The 19,840-nt window shown below is 43.4% G+C and overlaps 1 protein-coding gene across 1 annotated transcript in view; it reads left to right on the forward strand.

Annotated features, from left to right (window-relative positions):
• The window catches only part of LOC143133485 (sodium channel protein type 2 subunit alpha-like), a 66,684-nt gene extending 62,246 nt beyond the window's left edge, over positions 1-4,438 (forward strand). Inside the window, exons 25-27 of the mRNA XM_076293246.1 lie at positions 2,138-2,221; positions 2,608-2,794; positions 3,108-4,438. Coding sequence (XP_076149361.1) covers positions 2,138-2,221; positions 2,608-2,794; positions 3,108-4,438 — 1,602 coding nt within the window. The remainder of the gene's footprint in view (positions 1-2,137; positions 2,222-2,607; positions 2,795-3,107) is intronic.
• Positions 4,439-19,840: the final 15,402 nt, after the last annotated feature.

The raw sequence follows: 19,840 nt of genomic DNA on the forward strand, positions 1-19,840 counted from the left end.
ACAGTATGAGACGCGAAGCAGTGCTGTGCAGCGCGATGCAACGCAACGTTATCAGAGAAAACATTTGACCGCCCCCCCCCCCCCCATTTCTATTCACGATCAGGCTGCTCTGCTATTTTGAAGGAGAAATTTTACTCAATAGTAGGGTATATGTAACAGATTCAGTGTAGACAGATAACACTGAATGCTACAAGACGCTCACTCAGATCCTGTTAGGACACCCTGTTAGGTTATACTGTACCAGGGGTGGGCAACTAATTTCCCCAAGGGGCCACATGACAAACTGGGACTGTTGAGGAGGGCCGGACCCAAAATACCGAACTCAAGTCTGAACTCAATTCTGTCCAATTCTATTCTGTTCTTGTATAACATTAAGTAAATCATATGGTTTTGTTTACTACTTGTAAGAACAGATGAAAATGTGAGGGAGACAAAGGAAAAACAGCAATAGGCTATTTAATCTATGTCCAGTATTTAATCCTCATTCTCGAAAATGATTTTTTGACATTGACATTTTTTTTTCAGTACTACAATATCTATATAATTAGGCTAGGCCATGAAAATGTGAAGGAGTCAGTACAACCATAGGCCTGTGCCACCATTTCATCAACACTCAGCAATATTTCATCATTAAATCATTACCATCATTAAATTAACTCTATGCAGAATTAGACTATGAAAATGTGGAGCAGACAATAGTAGGCTGTCATTAGTTAATCAACATGCACAAAGAAAACTATTTTAAAAATGTAGGCTATGTTTTTGCTTTAACTTTATGCACAAAACTGTGATTGGTCAACTCGCCCTGTGTGTTGAGCCGGCTGCTTCAAGCAACCTGTGGGTAGTAGCATCATACTAGTTTGCTAACATAAGCTTTGCAAATAAACATATTTTGATTACAATGACGGGGTTATCCGAATGTAAACTATCTATCTGCCAGTAACGTTTTGAAATTAACACTTCGTATCGCCAACAAACAGCAGGAGTTTGTTCTGACAACCTTTGCGGTGGTGAGCGACGCAGACATAAGACACACAAAACTTTGAAAGGTTTATGCCGACTTAAAGGCAACTGCATTGTGTCGACGCAGAATATTCACCAGCACATCAGTGAGGGTGTTTACATCGTATGCATTCACGCACAAATGTATGGGCGTACAAATAGCAATCGCTTTCAAAATAAAAGCAACGATATTGATTTGCGTGCATTATCTCTATGCTACATTGTTCTTTCACGGACCTTACGCAGGCCGGTCAGGGAAAGCCCACGGGCCGGATGTGGCCCGCGGGCCGTATGTTGCCCATGTATGGGTTATACGCTACTGACACATCAGTGGTTCTCACCACTGACACGAGCCGTGGTTCTCATCACTGACACGAGCCGTGGTTCTCATCACTGACACGAGCCGTGGTTCTCACTACTGACTCGGGCTGTGGTTCTCACAACTGACATGAGCTGTGGTTCTCACTACTGACACATCAGTGGTTATCACTCCTGTGGCCTTCTGTGTGGTTTCCATCCTTCCACTCCTCTGAACACCTCATGTAGCTGACCTTCATCATCATCATCATCATCATTATTACACTGACCTTCATCAGGTGCACATGGAGGTGGAAAAGTTAAGCGATCCGCACATAGGCGCCGACATAAGTTTGGCGCACTCTGCTTTCGATGTTCTCGCACATGCAGGAATGATGCACCTGACAAAATAGAACTGAATGCTTTTAATTTAATAGAACTGAATCATCATCTACACGGCGGCAGCAGAGGTCCATGCTGGTGTGTGGGGTTGCATTGAAAACAACGGAATCTACTGTAATCAGACGTTGAAAACGGAGTGAGCCTCACTCATGCCAGTGCCTATGTGCGGAGTGCTTTAGGTGATATGTTACAGTAGGCTTAAAAACACCACAATCTAGTTAAGTTTTACAGCTTTCAAAGAATGGTCAACTGAGAGTTAGGAAGGTCTACTTACCTATCTACTGTATGTCCTCGTGTCCAGGTCTGAGTGGTTTCCACTAAATAATATCTTGTAAAATGATATGCATTATGCAGTATACATTAATGATTTTCTTCAACTCATCCAGTCAAATGAGTACTGTACTGAAGCTGACAGTCCCCCTGTGTTTCCATCTAGAATGAAGTGCAGGGGTTCTTCTTCGATCTGGTTGCTAAGCAGGCCTTCGACATCACCATCATGATGCTGATCATCCTGAACATGGTGTGTGGGATTATTCTGATGTTTAACTGAGACTTGTCATTAGATGTAAAGTTCAACACAATACATTTGTGTTCCGGTAAAAGTTATTTAAAACGTCCCTTTGACCTGAGAGACTCTTTACTTACTAAAATGACATTATGTAGACTGTCTGCAATACTGTGTGCGTATGATTGAAGCTAGACAAAAACACGTCTTTTAATGTTGTATGTGGTGGTATGTGTGTGACTGGCGTGGAGCAGTGTGCCTTTAAAAACAGAACCAAAAGTATGCATGTACTTTGGACTGCTCTGGTGTTGCTTTCCCCTGCTCTGGGCTTCGGTGCCAGTCGTTGAAACGGCTAGTGTAGATGAAGCGGCTCAGCTCACTGCTGTGTCTCACCTGGACAGGTAACGATGATGGTGGAGACAGACGAGCAGTCAGAGCACATGGAAACGGTGCTCCACTACATCAACCTGGTGTTCATAGTCATCTTTACGGCCGAATGCCTCGTCAAAATCTTCGCCCTACGCTGCTACTTCTTCACCGTCAGCTGGAACATCTTCGACTTTGTTGTGGTTATCCTGTCCATTGTCGGTGAGCAAACGGTCATGGATGTACACAACAGCAACAACAAAAACAACAACAGCAGCAACACATTACATTACATTTTCTATAGCACTTTACAGTGGGGGGGGGGGTCACCTCAGCCACCACTAAGATAAGATAATATGAACTTTATTAATCCCAGGAAAGGGAGTTCAAATGTTACAGCAGCAGACTATTAACAAGAAACAGACAACATTTGTATGTAACCGCTTAGTTAAAACTGTTTTTTTATTGAAAAAGTGTCCTCAGATCCTCACCACTATATTAGCAGTAAGCTCTGTGTTTTTATTTGTCCCCACAGGAATTGTGCTGGCTGACATCATAGAAAAGTACTTTGTGTCCCCCACCCTGTTCCGTGTCATCCGACTGGCGAGGATTGGACGCGTGCTGCGTCTGATCCGCGGTGCAAAAGGAATAAGGACGTTGCTCTTTGCCTTAATGATGTCACTTCCTGCCCTTTTCAACATCGGCCTCCTGCTCTTCCTGGTTATGTTCATCTATTCCATCTTTGCCATGGCCAACTTCGCCTATGTCAAGAAGCAGGGCGGCATCGATGACATGTTCAACTTCGAGACGTTCGGCAATAGCATGATCTGCCTCTTTCAGATCACTACATCGGCCGGCTGGGACAACCTCCTGGACCCAATTCTCAACAACTCGCCCGAGGAGTGCAACTCGCAGGCGGTCAACACGGGCACCAACATGAAGGGCAACTGCGGCAACCCATCCGTGGGCATTGCCTTCTTCGTGTCCTACATCATCATCTCCTTCTTGATTGTGGTCAACATGTACATCGCCATCATTCTGGAGAACTTCAGCGTGGCCACTGAGGAGAGCACGGAACCTCTGAGCGAGGACGACTTCGAGATGTTCTACGAGGTGTGGGAGAAGTTCGACGTCGAGGCCACGCACTTCATCGAGTTCGCCAAGCTCTCGCGTTTCGCCGACACGCTTTCGGAGCCGCTGCGCATCGCCAAGCCCAATAAGATCAAGCTCATCTCCATGGACCTGCCCATGGTGAGCGGCGACAAGATCCACTGCCTGGACATCCTGTTTGCCTTCACCAAGCGTGTGCTGGGCGAGTCGGGCGAGATGGACGCCCTCAAGCAGCAGATGGAGGAGAAGTTCATGATGCTCAACCCCTCCAAGGTGTCCTACGAGCCCATCACCACCACGCTGAGGCGCAAGCAGGAGGAGGTGTCTGCCTCCATGATCCAGCGCTGCTACCGCAGGCACCTGGTGCGCCGGCACATGAAACATGCCTCCTACCTGTACCGCCGCATCAACCAGGAGGGCGGGGGGATGGCGCTGGAGAGGCCGGAGGGGGGCGGGGACAGGGGAGGGGAGGACGAGGAAGCGGCACCTGAGCAGGAGGGCCTGATCGCCAGCATGATCCGTGAGCACTACGGGTCCCCCGCGGAGGTGGTGGACGTGGAGGCTCTGGAGGCGGAGGCCGCGGAGGAGGGAGCGAGCCTGTCGTCCGTCTCGTCGCCTCCGTCGTACGAGAGTGTGACGCGGGCAGCCGCGGTTGACACGTATCAGGTGGTGATCCCTGTGGTGCCTCTTGCCGGGGACCTTAGGGACCAAGACACAAGCACAGCAGAGGAAGGATACGATGAAACGTTCCTTTAGGAGGGTTTTTTTTTTAAAAAGTTCTCTAAAGACTGCTTTTTTGGTTTGGTTTGTTTTTGTTATGAAACTCAAGAAATATACTCTTTTTTTCTGTTCTCTGGGGATTGACTGGACGAGATACTCGGCAATATATTCTAGCAATGACCTATTTCTAATGAGTGATTCACGAGGAACCACATTTCTTTGCTCCCAGAACCACTTGAGATCAACGATACGATCCGATGAGTTACTCAAAACTAATATACTCAGATTGACTTTTTGACATGGTTTCTGTCTAACATTGTCTCTGATGAACAGGTTATATGGTCACCATAACACATACATCTCATCATTATTCCAAAAAACATTTTCAAAGCTGTTGTGTAACATATTCCAAAATGTTGAAACTTTACATAGGCTACCTGTATCCATATCCTACACCAAACTAAGACAATATTTTAATACCATTAAATTGTGGCAATTGGCTAAAATGAGTTAAGTGGATCAGACAGAAGATAGTTGTGTGTGGGGAAACTTAAATCAGTGTTGTTTGTGTTTTAACTCATTTCCTAAAGGTGCCATGGTGTACAGTACAGTCATATCAGACGTGGAAATCCAAAAGCCCAATCTGTAATATCAGTGTCAGTCTGTGACACACTGCACAGCTGAGGGTAATCTCTCCTCAAACCTACTTCCTCTCCAACTACCACTGGATGTGTCTTGCACAGAAATGAGCAAGAGAAAAAACATCAGTTAACAAAGAGTTCAGTAAAAAAAGAGACAAACAAATACATTTCTCGAAATGTGGACCCTGAGTAAACCCTCCTGGCTTCCTGTGAAGAGCTTGGTGTGGTCAAGAGAAGTGTGCCTGATTCGGACTCTAGGCTGGGCTCGCACAGACACGCTCTGAAACCCAAACCCGAGAGAAGCCCTCTGTGGAACAGAGATGGCTCTGGTCTGATCTAGATTTGAAACAGTTCTAACCTAGTTCTGGTCCTGGTCCTGGTCCTGGTCTGATCTAGATTTGAAACAGTTCTAACCTAGTTCTGGTCCTGGTCTGATCCAAAGCTGCCTGGGGTCTGATCTAGATTTGAAACTAGTTTAATCCAAAGATGCTCAGAGGATGATCTAGATTTGAAACTGGTCTGATCTTAGGCTGCCTAGGGGATGATCTAGATTTGAAACTGGTCTGACCCTATGCTGCCCTGGGGTCTGATCTAGATTTGGCTCAGATCTGTTCCAGATTTTGCCACTCTCTGGGAATCTGATGTTTCAAGAAGAGTAAAAACACAATAAACACCTTTTTATTGATTGAGTGATAAAGACAAAAATCTATATAATATACATATATATATTTCTAATGTGTTTTTATGTAATACATTATATTTAAATGACACTTATAGGACAGGAGATGCAATTAGGGAAGTATTGTTCACTAGGTAGCCACATTTTTCTATAAAATAATGCTTTCCTCAAAAGTATGTTTTCCACTTTGAATAAAATGAACACATTTATGGACTGTTGATATTAAAGTTAATAAAATATATTTTCCATGAATTTGTTTACAAGCAACACAAATCTCTGTCAGAGGTATACTTCTATTTGAATTGTAACAAATTGTAGCAAAAATATTGTCACAGGATTTAGTCAAGCAGCCGGGGCAGCCAGAGACTGTACAGTCCAAATCAACATGTGTGCTTACTGACATGTGGAGTGTGCAGAGATGCTACTGCTGCACATGTCTCAGTTGTTCTGCTTTATCTGTACTTTTCATAGAGTACATTTGGATAGGCTCCTGTGTTTCATATTGCACGGTGAGGCAGAGAGAGAGACAGAAGGGGAATGGGAAACAGGCAAAGAGAGAGAGAGATAAAAAAAAACGGAAAGAGGGAGAGATAGAGAAGTAGAGAGAGAGTGGCAGAGAGGGAGGTAGGGAGGGGGGGTAGAGAGGGAGAGGCAGAGAGATGGAGAGATAGAGTAGCAGAGAGGGGTAGATAGAGAGGCAGAGAGAGATGGAGAGATAGAGAAGCAGAGAGATGGTGAGATAGAGAGGCAGAGAGATTGAGAGATAGAGTAGCAGAGAGAGATGAGAGAGCGTAGCAGAGGGAGGGAGAGATAGAGAAGGAGAGGGAGGGAGAGATAGAGAAGGAGAGGGAGGGAGAGAGAGGGAGATAGAGTGGCAGAGAGAGTAGCAGAGGGAGGGAGAGAGATGGAGGGAGAGATAGAGTAGCAGAGAGAGGAGGGAGAGATAGAGTAGAAGAGAGATGGGGAAATAGAGAGGGAGAGCGGTTGAAAAGAGGGTAAATCAAGTAGCAGGCATCTGGGCCTAGAGGATAATCTCGATGTAAAAAAAAATCACTAGTCTTAATTACACACAAACGCACGCATAGTTTATCTCTCTCACACACACACACACAGAGACACATTTTAAAATACACATATCATTGCAAACCTCATTTCCATTCAGTTAATGCACTCCACCCACCCTGAAACACACACACACATCCTCACACACATTGCCTTGGTCCAAGAGGCCAGTGGGGACAGCTGCTGTCTGTTGTGTTGTTTGGCGTTGTGTAAAGGCTGGTGTCCACCTGTGTGACTGTGCCTTGGGTCATTGATCTGATTCTGCAGTGTCTGCACATGTGGCCCAGGATTACCCCCCTCAGAGGGCAAAAGAGACGGCCGGCCGGCAGATTAAAGAGACACCATTACTAATTACTAAATCACTGACACACACATGGGCCGGTCAGCTCCGCTCAGGCAGATTACATATCACTGAGAATGGAGCATTACCATCGCGTGACAACAGGATCAAGACTTCCTCAAAACGACTGTCTATTTGTTTTCATAAAAACAGTATAATATAGACAACAACAAAATAAGATAACAAACAAAATCTATGATAACAATGAGTTGTGTGCTTGACGAGGGCAGTTGTGTGGTACGGATGGGGATCACTGTGCATCAGTGTGTGACTGAACATCATTGCAACAGTACTGAATCAGAATGTGATGGCCTTACTGTGTGTGTTGTGGTGTAGCCTACCCTACCCCTGTGCAGTTAGATCCCAACAGCGGGAGGAGAAATCTCGTGAGAGGCGTGTTTGTGAGGCGGTTACTATGGCAACATGGTCCCGACTGATAAAATAAGGGTGTCCAGGTGAGTTAATTGTGAGTCAAGTGATTGGTTGGATGGGGTGGGTGGGTTAATTGCCCCAAGATTTCAATAGTGCAGCCGCTATGAAGTCATGAGGAATCAAATGCGCTTTTACGGTCAAATACAAAATCACTGGCCATTATTGGAGAGGCGTATCACAACCAATGCAATATTGTTGAGACGTGTATCACAACTAATGCAATATTGTTGGTGTAACTGGCAAGCCTCATAGTCATAAGGTCACTGAAATATGAAAAAAGGTATTTTATTTAGGAGAATGGTATAATTGCCTTTGGGTCTAAACAGGGCCGTAGTCACCATAGACATTGAGGGGGACGTGTCCCCCCCAATATTCAAATATGACCAAAATGTCCCCCCCAATATTCGGAAAAATAAAGAAAGAATAAAGCCTTATCCTAGGCCTACAGGAAACCACGTATCTGAAATGTAATCAAACGTAAATAGCGCACAAACCTATGGTTCCAGAGTAGCCTACACCCCTGAGTGGTTTGTCCTGGTGATTTTCCGTTTTTCGTTAGTGGCGTGCGCTATCAAAAGCTTCTATTTACTGCACCCTACTGCGGTGAGGTAGTGCTGTCAACAATATCGCAAAAGCTACCGGAACACTTTTCACAAAACTTCTTGGAAAGGTGTAGCACAGGCTAAGGATTCATTCATATGCTAGTAGTAATGCCAGAAATTACCGTGTATAGGCCTCTTAGAAATGATTGTTGCATCTTGCATATTATATTTAGATGCGCACTCAATCGCGCATCCATGCAGGCAAAACGTGATCAAATGTGGCGACGTTTACAATACGTGATAGCCTAGTTAATGGGTAAGTAATAAGTCAAAGAACCACATTCTGTGTAATATAGAGGTCATCAAAAGATAGTCTAGTTTGTAATTTCTTTTAAAGTATAGGCCTACATTTTGAACACAAATGGAGTCACGGGTCCAGGGATGGACCAGTGAAGTTGCTTCTTCTCCACCCTTCTCTTTTCACGGGGGGGGGGGGGGGGGGGGGCGCATTCTGTATGGGGGTCCCTCAGACCCCACCACAGATTTGGTCCCCCCCCAATGTTGACATCATGACTACGGCCTTGGGTCTAAACAACCAACATCTGTCATAAATATAATGGTCTGTACAAGTGCCAGGTTCAATCTCTGTAGTTTTGCTTGATCTAAAAGGGAGTGAAGTTCTCCTGAAGTTCTTATCTCTTCAAGATGCCTGCTTGAAAGTGTGCTAGTCTAGATTGTAAGGGAAGCTCCTGCTCTTTGAGGGATATAGCTGGTCAGTGTGCTCATAGCTCCTGCTCTTTGAGGGATATAACTGGTCAGTCAGAGCTCCTGCTCCTGGAAGCTCCTGCTCTCTGAGGGATCCAATTACAACTGGCCTTGAGAGGGAGGGGGGGGGGGGGCAGAAGGCCGTTCCACACTGCCCAGTGCACTGGTTTACTACTCTGAGCTGTAGGAGAGAGGGAGTGGATGGATGACATGGCGAGTTAGGATGAGGATAGAGGGAGTGTTTGTGAGAGAGAGAGAGAGAGAAAAGAGGAGTGGCAGAAGGGAGGAGAGATGGAAAGGGGGGAGAAATAAGAAATAGAAGTCAGGAGAAGGATAGAGTGAGTGAGTGGGAGGAAAAGAGGCGAGTGTATTAGAGGGAGAAGTTAAAAAGAGAGGGGGAGAGAGAGAGAGAGAGAGAGTATGAGTGAGGGAATGGGGGAGGTGAATAAAGCTGGGTTAAGCCTGGTTGTCATTCTGAGTCCATTATGAGTGCAGTAAAGCACGGGTGATCTTCAGATGGGCCACTCTATAACCATCAGTCACAGCAGCTCAGATAGCATACGAGCGCTCGCCCAGACCAGCACACAATGCCAACATGGACACACGTCCCCCTCTCAGCCCAGAGCGGATCGTCCAGCACACAACTCTGCCGTGGACTCTCCCCCTCTCTGTCCCTCCGCAGAACCTCAGAGAGTGAAACTGAAGCAAGGACTCACTGTTTCAAATCCTCTTTCTCATTTGCCACAGTAAGATGGCTCTGCCCACAAATCTAAAATGGACACTGGACCATATCTCCCTGTTCCTTGCAACTCTGAGTTGCTCTGTCACAGAGCAGTCTTTCTCATGAACACCCTCTCACTGGCTATGTTGGTCAGCCATTTCCCTGAGGACTTCATGCAAACAAAATATTGAACTTAAAAAGTGAAAAGTAACAAGCGAATCATAACCGCAAATACTGTATCTTACCATGCATACATGAGAAATCAAAAATCTAAACGTTTATTTTATTCTTATAAAATCTTTTAACAAATCATAAGGCTGTCCAATCTGTCTGGTTATCTTTGTTTGTGCTTAAGTGGACATGCATCAGCGTGTCAACACTTTCGTTTTTATACAAGCATTTGTGTTTTTATCTCAAAGTGACATCCAAATGGGATGATTCCCACAAATTCAGTTAAATTTCTAGAAAAAAAAGCTCGGGCACGTAATAATGTAACCTTCTCAGAATATAAAAAGCATAATCCATGCGAGAAAAAAAGCAATTAATCGAGCCCATCTGTTGCTTGGGTGTTGGGCTTAAAAGGCTTAGAAAATCACCAGGGGATTTGAGCTTCCCCTCACAAAAACACCAAGCACCGCTCCTCTACATGCCAAGCCCAACTAGGCCCTTTGTTTAGCATCTCATTAGTCATGATTTATAGCCATTTATAGGTGAAAGTACCAAAACTTCTCTACCATATGAAGTTTAGGTTGAACCTTCTAACCAGACAGTTAAACTCTATTGTTTATTTATCTGTTGGCAGTGACTGAATCACAATTAGTGGCACATTGATATCATATTGCACACCACTTTTACACAGGAGTGTGTGTGTGTGTGTGGGGGGGGGGGGGTCCAGGTTCACAAACATGTCACATAAGTGTGGAGAAAATACATTAAAGTCTTTCTGTCCATTTCTGTGTGGTCACTGACTGCGCCCATGTCAGAGGGATGTACTTAAGCAATATGACACGAGTAGGAGTGGGGTTGGTAAAGGATATCCCCACGGCTGTAAAAGGCCGAATGCCAAACGAATGGATTGTTCGTGTTGGATAATTCAATGCAATATGCGGAGTGATTACTAGCAGTAAAAACTCTTGAATGGCGTTGTGCTGGGATATCGCCACTCTTGATGACTCATAGAATGCCTCTCGTCCAATCAAAAATGAATAAATAGCTCGACCAGACCAACTGTAGCATAACACAACACCAGATTAGTGACATGTTAAACCTAAAGCCAGCGGTGCACCCAAATTTGTCAAACAGAATATTTTGGGCAATTGTGTTCTCTTTGACTTTTTAAATCAGTGTTTTTGTGTAAACATTTTAAATGATTCACTTTAAACGGTCAACAAAAATAGCAAGCAACAAGGCAAGTGGCAAAAATGCTATGTGCTGAATTTGAACACCCCTCTGACACAACAACACAGCGCACACTTTGTGGTGGACCCCTCAGATGCAATGAAGACACAACACATTCAACAAGTCTGCACCGCATAGGAGTCTTCAGCACATGATATGCACAGGGCTGAAAGCAAAACAGACTCTGTGCCTGAAGAAATCAAACATTTTCACTGTATCTATCTATCTATCTATCTATCTATCTATCTATCTATCTATCTATCTTCAAATCATAAACAGCTCTGCTCACAACACCTTACAGTTTTTCTCAGTCGCTTTGGTGCTTTTCTTACATCACTATTAACATTTTCACAGCAGTTAGTGCATTTCTCAAAACAATTAATGCAAAACCAGTCATTTTATGAAAAAAGGTTAAACAAATTGCAACAGAAGAAAACTTAACTGATTTTGTATCCTCAATATGTCCTGAGTAAGGGGGAAAAAGCCCCGAAGAATCCCAATAGGGGAAAGTTTCGAAAAAGACCTAAATATACCCTATTCTTGCGCCTATTTTTCTCACGCAAATAGGGGGAAAAAATTAACCTTCACATATCACCATGAAAATTACTGAGTTGATTACTTACATCAAGACAAACAAAAAATGTATTGAAGTTTTTTGAAATTGTTTGTTAACATGGGCAAACAGGGCATAATGTAATTACGTATAGCTAATTTGTATAAATACCACAACGGAGCTAATAGTCCAGGCAAAGTAAGGTCTGACCCAAAACTAATTGCAAAAAACTTGTAATACATTTTGTGTTTGTCTTGTTGTAAGTAATCAACTCAGTAATTTTTATGGTGATATGTGAAGGTTAATTTTTTCCCCCTATTTGCGTGAGAAAAATAGGCGCAAGAATAGGGTATAGATAGATAGATAGATAGATACTTTATCAAGGGTCTCAGTAGCATACAGACATCACACACAACATGCACTTACAGCAGAAATGGTAAACATAAGTATAAGTATAAACATATAACTAAACTCCACTGTACAATAAAGACAGTAGAAGATAAGAAAGATAAGAAAACTAAGAAAACTAAATACTAAATACACACTATATAAATTAAATTAAGAAAGTCCAATGTGCTTGGGGGTGATCAAGCATAAGACGCTTGTAGTGACAGGGCCGGGACTGGTAAGGTGCTAAAGGGAGTGAGTGTCATGGTGAAGGTGCAAACAGTAGTCCAACCATAGTCCTTAGTTATGTGTGCATGGCAAGGTGCTCAAGAGAGTGAGTGTCATTAGTCAAATAGGAGAGTAAAGTATAATGTAGACAAGGTGAAATAAAAAAACTATTTCAGTGCAAGAACAGGTTGAGGTAATAGGGTTATAGCCATTCATTCATTCAGTATTGTAGCAGAAGCCTGACCGCAGCCATTGATCATGTGTGCTAATATAGCATGTATATATATATATTTAGGTCTTTTTTTTTAAAACTTTCTCTTATTGGGATTCTTCGGGGCTTTTTTCCCCTTACTCAGGACATATTGAGGATACAAAATCAGTTAAGTTTTCTTCTGTTGCAATTTGTTCAACGCTGACCCCTATTTTGGCTTAAAATGACTGGCCTACTAGTGGATAGCCTGCAAAAGCACGTCACTTGCTCAAAATGGATAGTCCATTCCTCAAAAGCAAGTATTTATGTCAATGAAACTGCCAGTGTCATCAAAATGAGAAGTCTTGACACCATCGTTTATGAACAAGATAGTCAAATGGCTTTGTCATGTTTTCATTGTGACAGTTTATTCTCTCAGTGTTCTCCCATGCAAAAAAAGGTCAGAACTCGGTGACACTACCTGAAAATGCTCAAGACAGCACTATACAGTACAGCCATTTGAAAACTACAGTAAAGTTACAAATTGCTGTAGTTAGGGGAGTAAGTGCACAAGACACTGAATATGTACGTTTCACATTTTTACTGTATATGCTTTTTGCAATTCTACAGCATTGTGACAGAATTTGATAACTAGTTGACCAATTTTGTATGTAATGACTCAAGCAATGAAATGAAGACTATTAGTTTTATTGGGAACGACTATTCAGTATCCATAAGTATAGTTCATTTTAACTGACATGACAAAGCAACTGATACATGTTCAAAAGCATTTGCAATTTGTTCAGAGGAAGGAGAAATTGCTACTATGATGTGCACAAATTACTAAATGTTGTGGAGGTTGAACTAATAGTTATGATAATTTTCATTCTGATCTGAGAAAAGCACCAAAGCGACTGAGAAAAACTGTAATTCCAGCCTGGGAGCCAGACCTAAACACACACCTGGGAAAGGTGAGAAAGAGCAGACAAACACACACACACACACACACACACACACACACACACACACACACACACACACACAGAGGAGAGAACCATGAGGGCTAAAATGGCTGAGTACAACTGTAGAGGGGGCAGGACAGAGGAGGGAAAATGGGGCTTAAAAACAAGCTTCTGCCCTGCTCTCACAACCAGAACACACACACACACACACACACACACACACACACACACACACACACACACACACACACACACACACACACACACACACACACACACAGAGCAGGAGAGGAGAGAGAGAGGAAGGGGGAGGTGAAGTTAGAGAGGAAAAAGAGTGAGGGAGGGGAAATGAGAGAGACAGAGCAGAGTGGTGGGAGGAGCGAGAGAAAGACAGAAAGTGAGGGAGGGAGAGGGAGAGAGAGGAGAGGGTAGAATGAGAGAGAAACAGAGAGAAAGAGATTTACTGAGTGGTAGTGGGCAAACACATCACAGATGGTGTGGGGAGGTAGCATCTAATTACTTTTAGTGATGCTGGCTCTATCACCACAGCACAAAGACAGATTAAGCAAGAGAGAGAGAGAGAAAGAGAGACGTGATTTCCCATGTCTTATACATGTCTATAGTCCATTAAAGTATAGAATGTTTGTCAAGGTAGGTAAAATCCCACTCTCTCCAACAAAACAAATATCTTGCTTAGAGTTATCACATCACCCTCCCAGCTCTCTCTGACAAACCAAACAAGCAACAAAAAAAGCACAACATGCTTGAGAGGTAAAACATATAGCTCTGTGTACTGTCCATCTGATCAATCTGATCACAAGACTGCAGCCTCAGACTGGGCTTTTCCCATAGACCCTCGGGACCAGAGCTGGTTTACCCACATCAGGGCTGCACTGGGAGACGGAGGAAAACCGGACACTGCTGCCCCCTAGTGGAATGTCAGCAACATCACAGCTTATATTTCACATCTGGGCCATGAAGAAAAAAGGAAAATTAAGTTATTAAGCACACTCTTTAAGATTAGTAAATGGAAATACAGGTGCATCTCAGAAAATTAGACTGAGCATAGACTGAGAGATTAAAGGCTCAGGAAACCATTGCTGGTGTTTTAAATGTCAGGTCTACATTTCTGTATTCTTTATTCTAATATTTTGAGATTCTGGGTTTTTGATTTCCATGAGCTGTAAACCATAATCATCACAATTAGAATAGAAAAACAAAAAGAAGGCTTGAAATATTTCACTTTATTTAATAAATATAGATTATATGAAAGTTCCAAGTGTTTCAAATATATTACGGGAATGTTACACATTCTGACATGTTCAGGAGTTTCAGTAATGTGATGACCATAAATGGTAACAGTGAGCTTTGTGTGTGTATAAAAACAGGGAGGTCAACTAGCAACAGGAAGAAGCATCCCGGATCTCCTAGGGTGTAGGCCCTATATACTATGAAACAAAAAAGTGATAAGATGGACCTAAAGCCAGAGGAGCACTGACATTCATCAAGCAGAAGCAAGTTTGTGGCAATTCCCCTGTTGCTTGCCATCTTGTTTAGTTAAGCAGTGCTAAGCATAAGTGAATACAACCAATGCTAAAGTTGACTAAAACGAGGAATAAAAATTGGAATTGATCTTGATGCCTTAATTAAAAAAAAAGAGGAAAAAAATCCAACCTTTAAGGACACCAATTTTTTTTTGTGAATTAATAATGTATCGTAAAATGTACACCCCTATGTTAAATTCCCATAGAGGCAGGCAGATTTTTATTTTTAAAGGCCAGTTAGTACATGAATCCAGGATACTATGCATCCTGATAAAGTTCCCTTGGCCTTAAAATAGCCCGACATCATATACCCTTCACCATACCTAGAGATTGGCATTGGGGGGTACTTTCCATAAGTCCATAAATCACTAACTGAAATAAAACCATCTATTCATTCTATTAATCTATTAATTAAGGCATTAAGATCAGTTTCCAAAAGATGATTTTTTACTCCTCTTTTTAGTCAACTTTTAGCATGGGTGTATTCACTTATGCTTAGCACTGTTTGTGTAATATCTACTATCTTCTATTATCCACCAATCCTGCTTTCTACTACACACCCTGTATCCTTGGTGTCCCGGGTACGCTGGCGACTATACGTCGCTCCATCTGGCATCATTTGTCTTATGTGTCAATGTCTTAGAGAGAAGAGAGAAGAGAGAGGGAGAGGGAGAGGGAGAGGGAGAGGGAGAGGGAGAGGGAGAGGAGAGGAGAAGAGAGAGAGAGAGAGAGAGAGAGAGAAACTGTGAAGAACAGAAGAGAAACAGAAGAGAAACAGAAGAAGAAAGCCCCATGCTTTCATCTCCAATGAACAGGCAGAATTGAAGTTTAACAGTCAAATAGTAGGTTTATTATTACAATACAAAACAAACTTGAGTACTTGGGGGAAAAACACAATAATTCATGAGCGTCCATAAGGTAAGAAGACTACATTCATTGAGTTCGTCTTAACAGTGGCAAAACCCTGCCACAGACTTAAAACAGGCGCCATCTTTCCATTATCTGGCCACAAAAATAGTTCAAAATAATATGAATAACAATAATAATAAAACAAAGTGATATCCATCCATGAATCCAGTCTTTATCACAAGGATACATTGATCACTGCTAACTACCACAGTTAAAATGATCATTAGGCAATTTATACGTTTTCCAAGGTGACAACAAAACCATGTTCCTGCCCAATCTACAGGTGACATCATTAGCAGGTTCTAAAGCATGTGAGAACAAGGCAGTGAGGCTAGTCCGGGCCACACCGGTACCACGTCCAATCCAACGTCACATCCCATCTCGGATTAACACCGATATCAAAGCTTCTCAGTGATGGCATCAAAACATGAAATCTCCATTTCTGCCCCTTTTTTTTAAACACTATTCACAGAATATAATACTCGTTATGTAGCATAATAATAGTAAAATGCATTCAAATGCAAAACCACTGTTCTACTACATTTCCCACATATTAGTTATAATCGCTCCTTACGTAACACTCCGGTACTAAGAAACAAACTCCAAGAGAGAGAACCGAACTTGTCTGGCCAATCCTGATGAAGTTGAGATAATTCCCAGGACATTCTAACATCCTGAGGAACACAAACAAACAAACAAACAAACAAGACAGAGACAGAGACAGACCTACTTCGACCAGGACTCTGTACACAGATGTCTGACTCGACTGCCAGCGCGTCCCCTCAGTGGGCTCAATACTGACTAAATGTGGACTCCAGAGTGCATGGAGTTGAACTGAGTGAGCTCTAAAACAGGTGTGAGTGCAGATACAATGCCCACACAGGAAGCTGAGGTAGCTAGGGACACCAGGGGTTCAGAGCAGAATGGAGGTGAAGTTACACACAACACGCTGAGGTCACTTCCTATGGTGTGTGAGACTGCAGAGCCAAGTGTGCTTGTGACATTTTCAGTGTTTTAAAAATACTTCAATCCACCTGAGATCACTTATAAGCTGGGTCAGATGCAAGTCAATGCAGCAGTTCAAATTCATCAGGAAATAATCTAATAATAAAAAATAAAACCCTCTAATGCTTACATTTAAAGTAAAGCTTCATTATGGTCACTGTATTAACTGTATTATAAAAGTCCCAAGGGCAGACCATCAACTTAAAAGTGTGTTCAATAAAATCTTCAGTTTAGAAGGAATCCATGACGTCAGTCTCCACATGTTGAATCTGAACATTCTTGCCTCATTTCAGCAAGTACCAAACGATTAATTTCATACACTGTGAGAACAGCGATAGAGTTCCTACACTGCCCTCTACTGGAGACTAAACTACCAGCATCATCCTTAGTGTTCACCTTTATGGAAAGAGGTAGGGACCAGGCAGGGGATTCACATTGTTAATGGATATTTAGGTATAAATTCATTAAGAGATAACATGAGTAAAAAATAACAACATCAATACCAATAAACAAGTAGAACATTAGCTTTCAGTCAAGAAAAAACAGTCACCACAAATCATAAGGGACTGCCTGAGGTCATTGGTTATGTGGGAACAAAGAAACACAAACAAATAAACAAACAAGCAATAAACACATATCAACGTAAACGACTAAAACCCGTACGAAGGAAGTAGTGTTGTGGATGCCAGCATATCATATTGCAATGTCCTTTTGGGTATGAGCGAACTGACAACACTAGGAGTACCAAAAGCAGTGCTGTTTGTCAGGCTGTAATACATGCTTATTGGGCCACTACATTACAACGCCTTATCATTCCCCCTCCCCTGTGGCACAGCTCCCCTCCCAGAACCAGCTCTGAAAACAGCTCAAAGCCCCAAACCTGAGTAAAACTTCAGCTCACTTCTGGAGAGAACACACACCCCAAACCTGAGTAAAACTTCAGCTCACTTCTGGAGAGAACGCACACCCCATGACAGCTTAAGGGCACAAATGTGCCTTGCCAAAAAGAAAACAGGCCAACCAAGCCAGTCAGTCAGTATGGACACGCACACACAGATTAGAAATGTCTGAAGAGGACCCATGTTCTCCAAGAGCTCCAGTTCCACTGCCCAGGGGACAGTCTTTGGAATAAACAGAGCATCCAGCTGCCCACAACACATGAGCAACCAGCAGGCAGTTCCGATTCTATCCATGAATGCTTAGTGAAACCAGGGATCGGAACAATTCTACTTTGGAAACCTCAGACGCTTTTTTTAGAGGAGGAAATCGTACATTGCCTTAGAGGACACACCAAGCCCACACTGTAGTAAGTCACCAGTCACTCCTTATCCTGGGGGAGATGAAGGGTACCAGATCAAAAGCAAACATTAAAATAAATATGTTAAGATGGCAAATGCACTCATAACTCAGGATAGTAAGCACAGAGTCTGCAGATCACACAGCTTTCCGAACCGTGATAAAGTAGATCAGCAAAGGAGTAGTGAAGGAGGGTACGTGGACAAAAAAACAGTGGCACAGCAGTCTCTTGTGCTTAACACACACACACACACACACACACACAGCTGCCGGACTGTGAGCTAGTTTTGGCCTATCACTGGGTTAACAGTATCCCAGTTACACAAACACACACACACACACACACACACATACACACATTACACCTGGACGGTCAGTCCAATCTGACCCCCCTGCTGGCCAATCACCAGCCTAATGGTTACACAGAAGCTGGTTCTGGCAGTCTGACACCCCCACAGAGCTGCAGACGGCCTGGAGCTGTTTTTGGCCCGGCTTCTGGACCGGAGGCCTTTTCTCCCTGGTGCTGCTTCTGCATGTGGACCATCTTTGGCTGCTGGCAGGAGCACTGAGCCGGTGACGGACCCCCGGAGGTCCCCACACAATCATGATCCACGGGAGCTCCCCACACACTCATAATTTACAGTCCTAACATCCCCACAGCCGGAACCAGATATTCACTTATTACATGGGTAAATACTCATATCGGTCACGTGCCATTTCATTATGACCCTCTACGCAGCCTCTGATAACGTCTGCTATCTGCAGCCTGTAGCTGAGCCTAGCGGTACCCTGTTCTTACTGAATGCCAGATGAGGTAGGAGACAATCTTATCTTTTTAAATAAACCTTGACACTGAAATGAGTACCTGTGCAAAAGCATCCACTGTAGCAAGGAATGATCTCAAAAAGTCAAAACAGAAACAATTAATGCACAACTCCAACCATTATATAGAAAGAGAAAAACAACACAAAAAAACACAACAGCAACTAAAGGGTCATTAAAAGAGAGGGTGTGTACTGATAGCGTATCTCTCTAAGGAGTCTGTCCCTTTGCTGTGAGATGCCCGTACGCCTGAGGCAGGAAGCCCCCAGCCTGTAAAGAGGCATTCCGTTTGCGTCCTGAGAGAAGATGTGCCAAAGCACACTGCCCCGCAAGCTTTGGGGCTGTTTTCACACCACACACAGATAAAATGAATCATTGACCTTTCCCAGACCTAACAAAATCTAGATCTTGTGTGATAAAAATCCTATCATGCACTACTGTTTAAACACACACACATACAGAGGAAAACACAGTAGAAAAGTGATATTTGATTTCAACGTCTGAGGTACCGTCAGAGTAAAAAAGCTGCCTGCTAGGGGGGAGACTCCATGAGGCGAGATCGTCAGCGGGAGCACTGTGGACAAACAACGTCTCAGTGTATGTATATTTATGTAAGCCTTACGTATGGGGTAGGTCAATGCTGTATTGCTGATAGCAGACGAGTAGTTCTGGAAACACAAACACACACACACCTCTGTATGTGCAGAGGAATCTGGACATCTGAGGGAGACCTGAGATTTGTTTAGACCCTGACCACTTATCCCTGCCCAGCCCCTCCCCTTCATGTGCCTGATTGGGCCGGTCTCCTCTACCGGCCCCTCCCCCTCCAGTCCTCCACCCAATCAGCTGCAGTCCAGTGCTGTGGCCTGTAGGGCCAAGCCTTTCAACATTGTGCCATTGAGAGGCCTCCATAAGTCCAGTAACTCATGGAACACATTCCCTCCTAGACCTGCTCACCCCCC

The sequence above is a fragment of the Alosa pseudoharengus genome, unplaced genomic scaffold (assembly GCF_046254945.1).
Source record: "Alosa pseudoharengus isolate Yale_2024_CS ecotype anadromous, Long Island Sound unplaced genomic scaffold, YU_APseudo_1.1 YU_APseudo_1.1_scf_2, whole genome shotgun sequence".
Classification (NCBI taxonomy): domain Eukaryota; kingdom Metazoa; phylum Chordata; class Actinopteri; order Clupeiformes; family Clupeidae; genus Alosa; species Alosa pseudoharengus.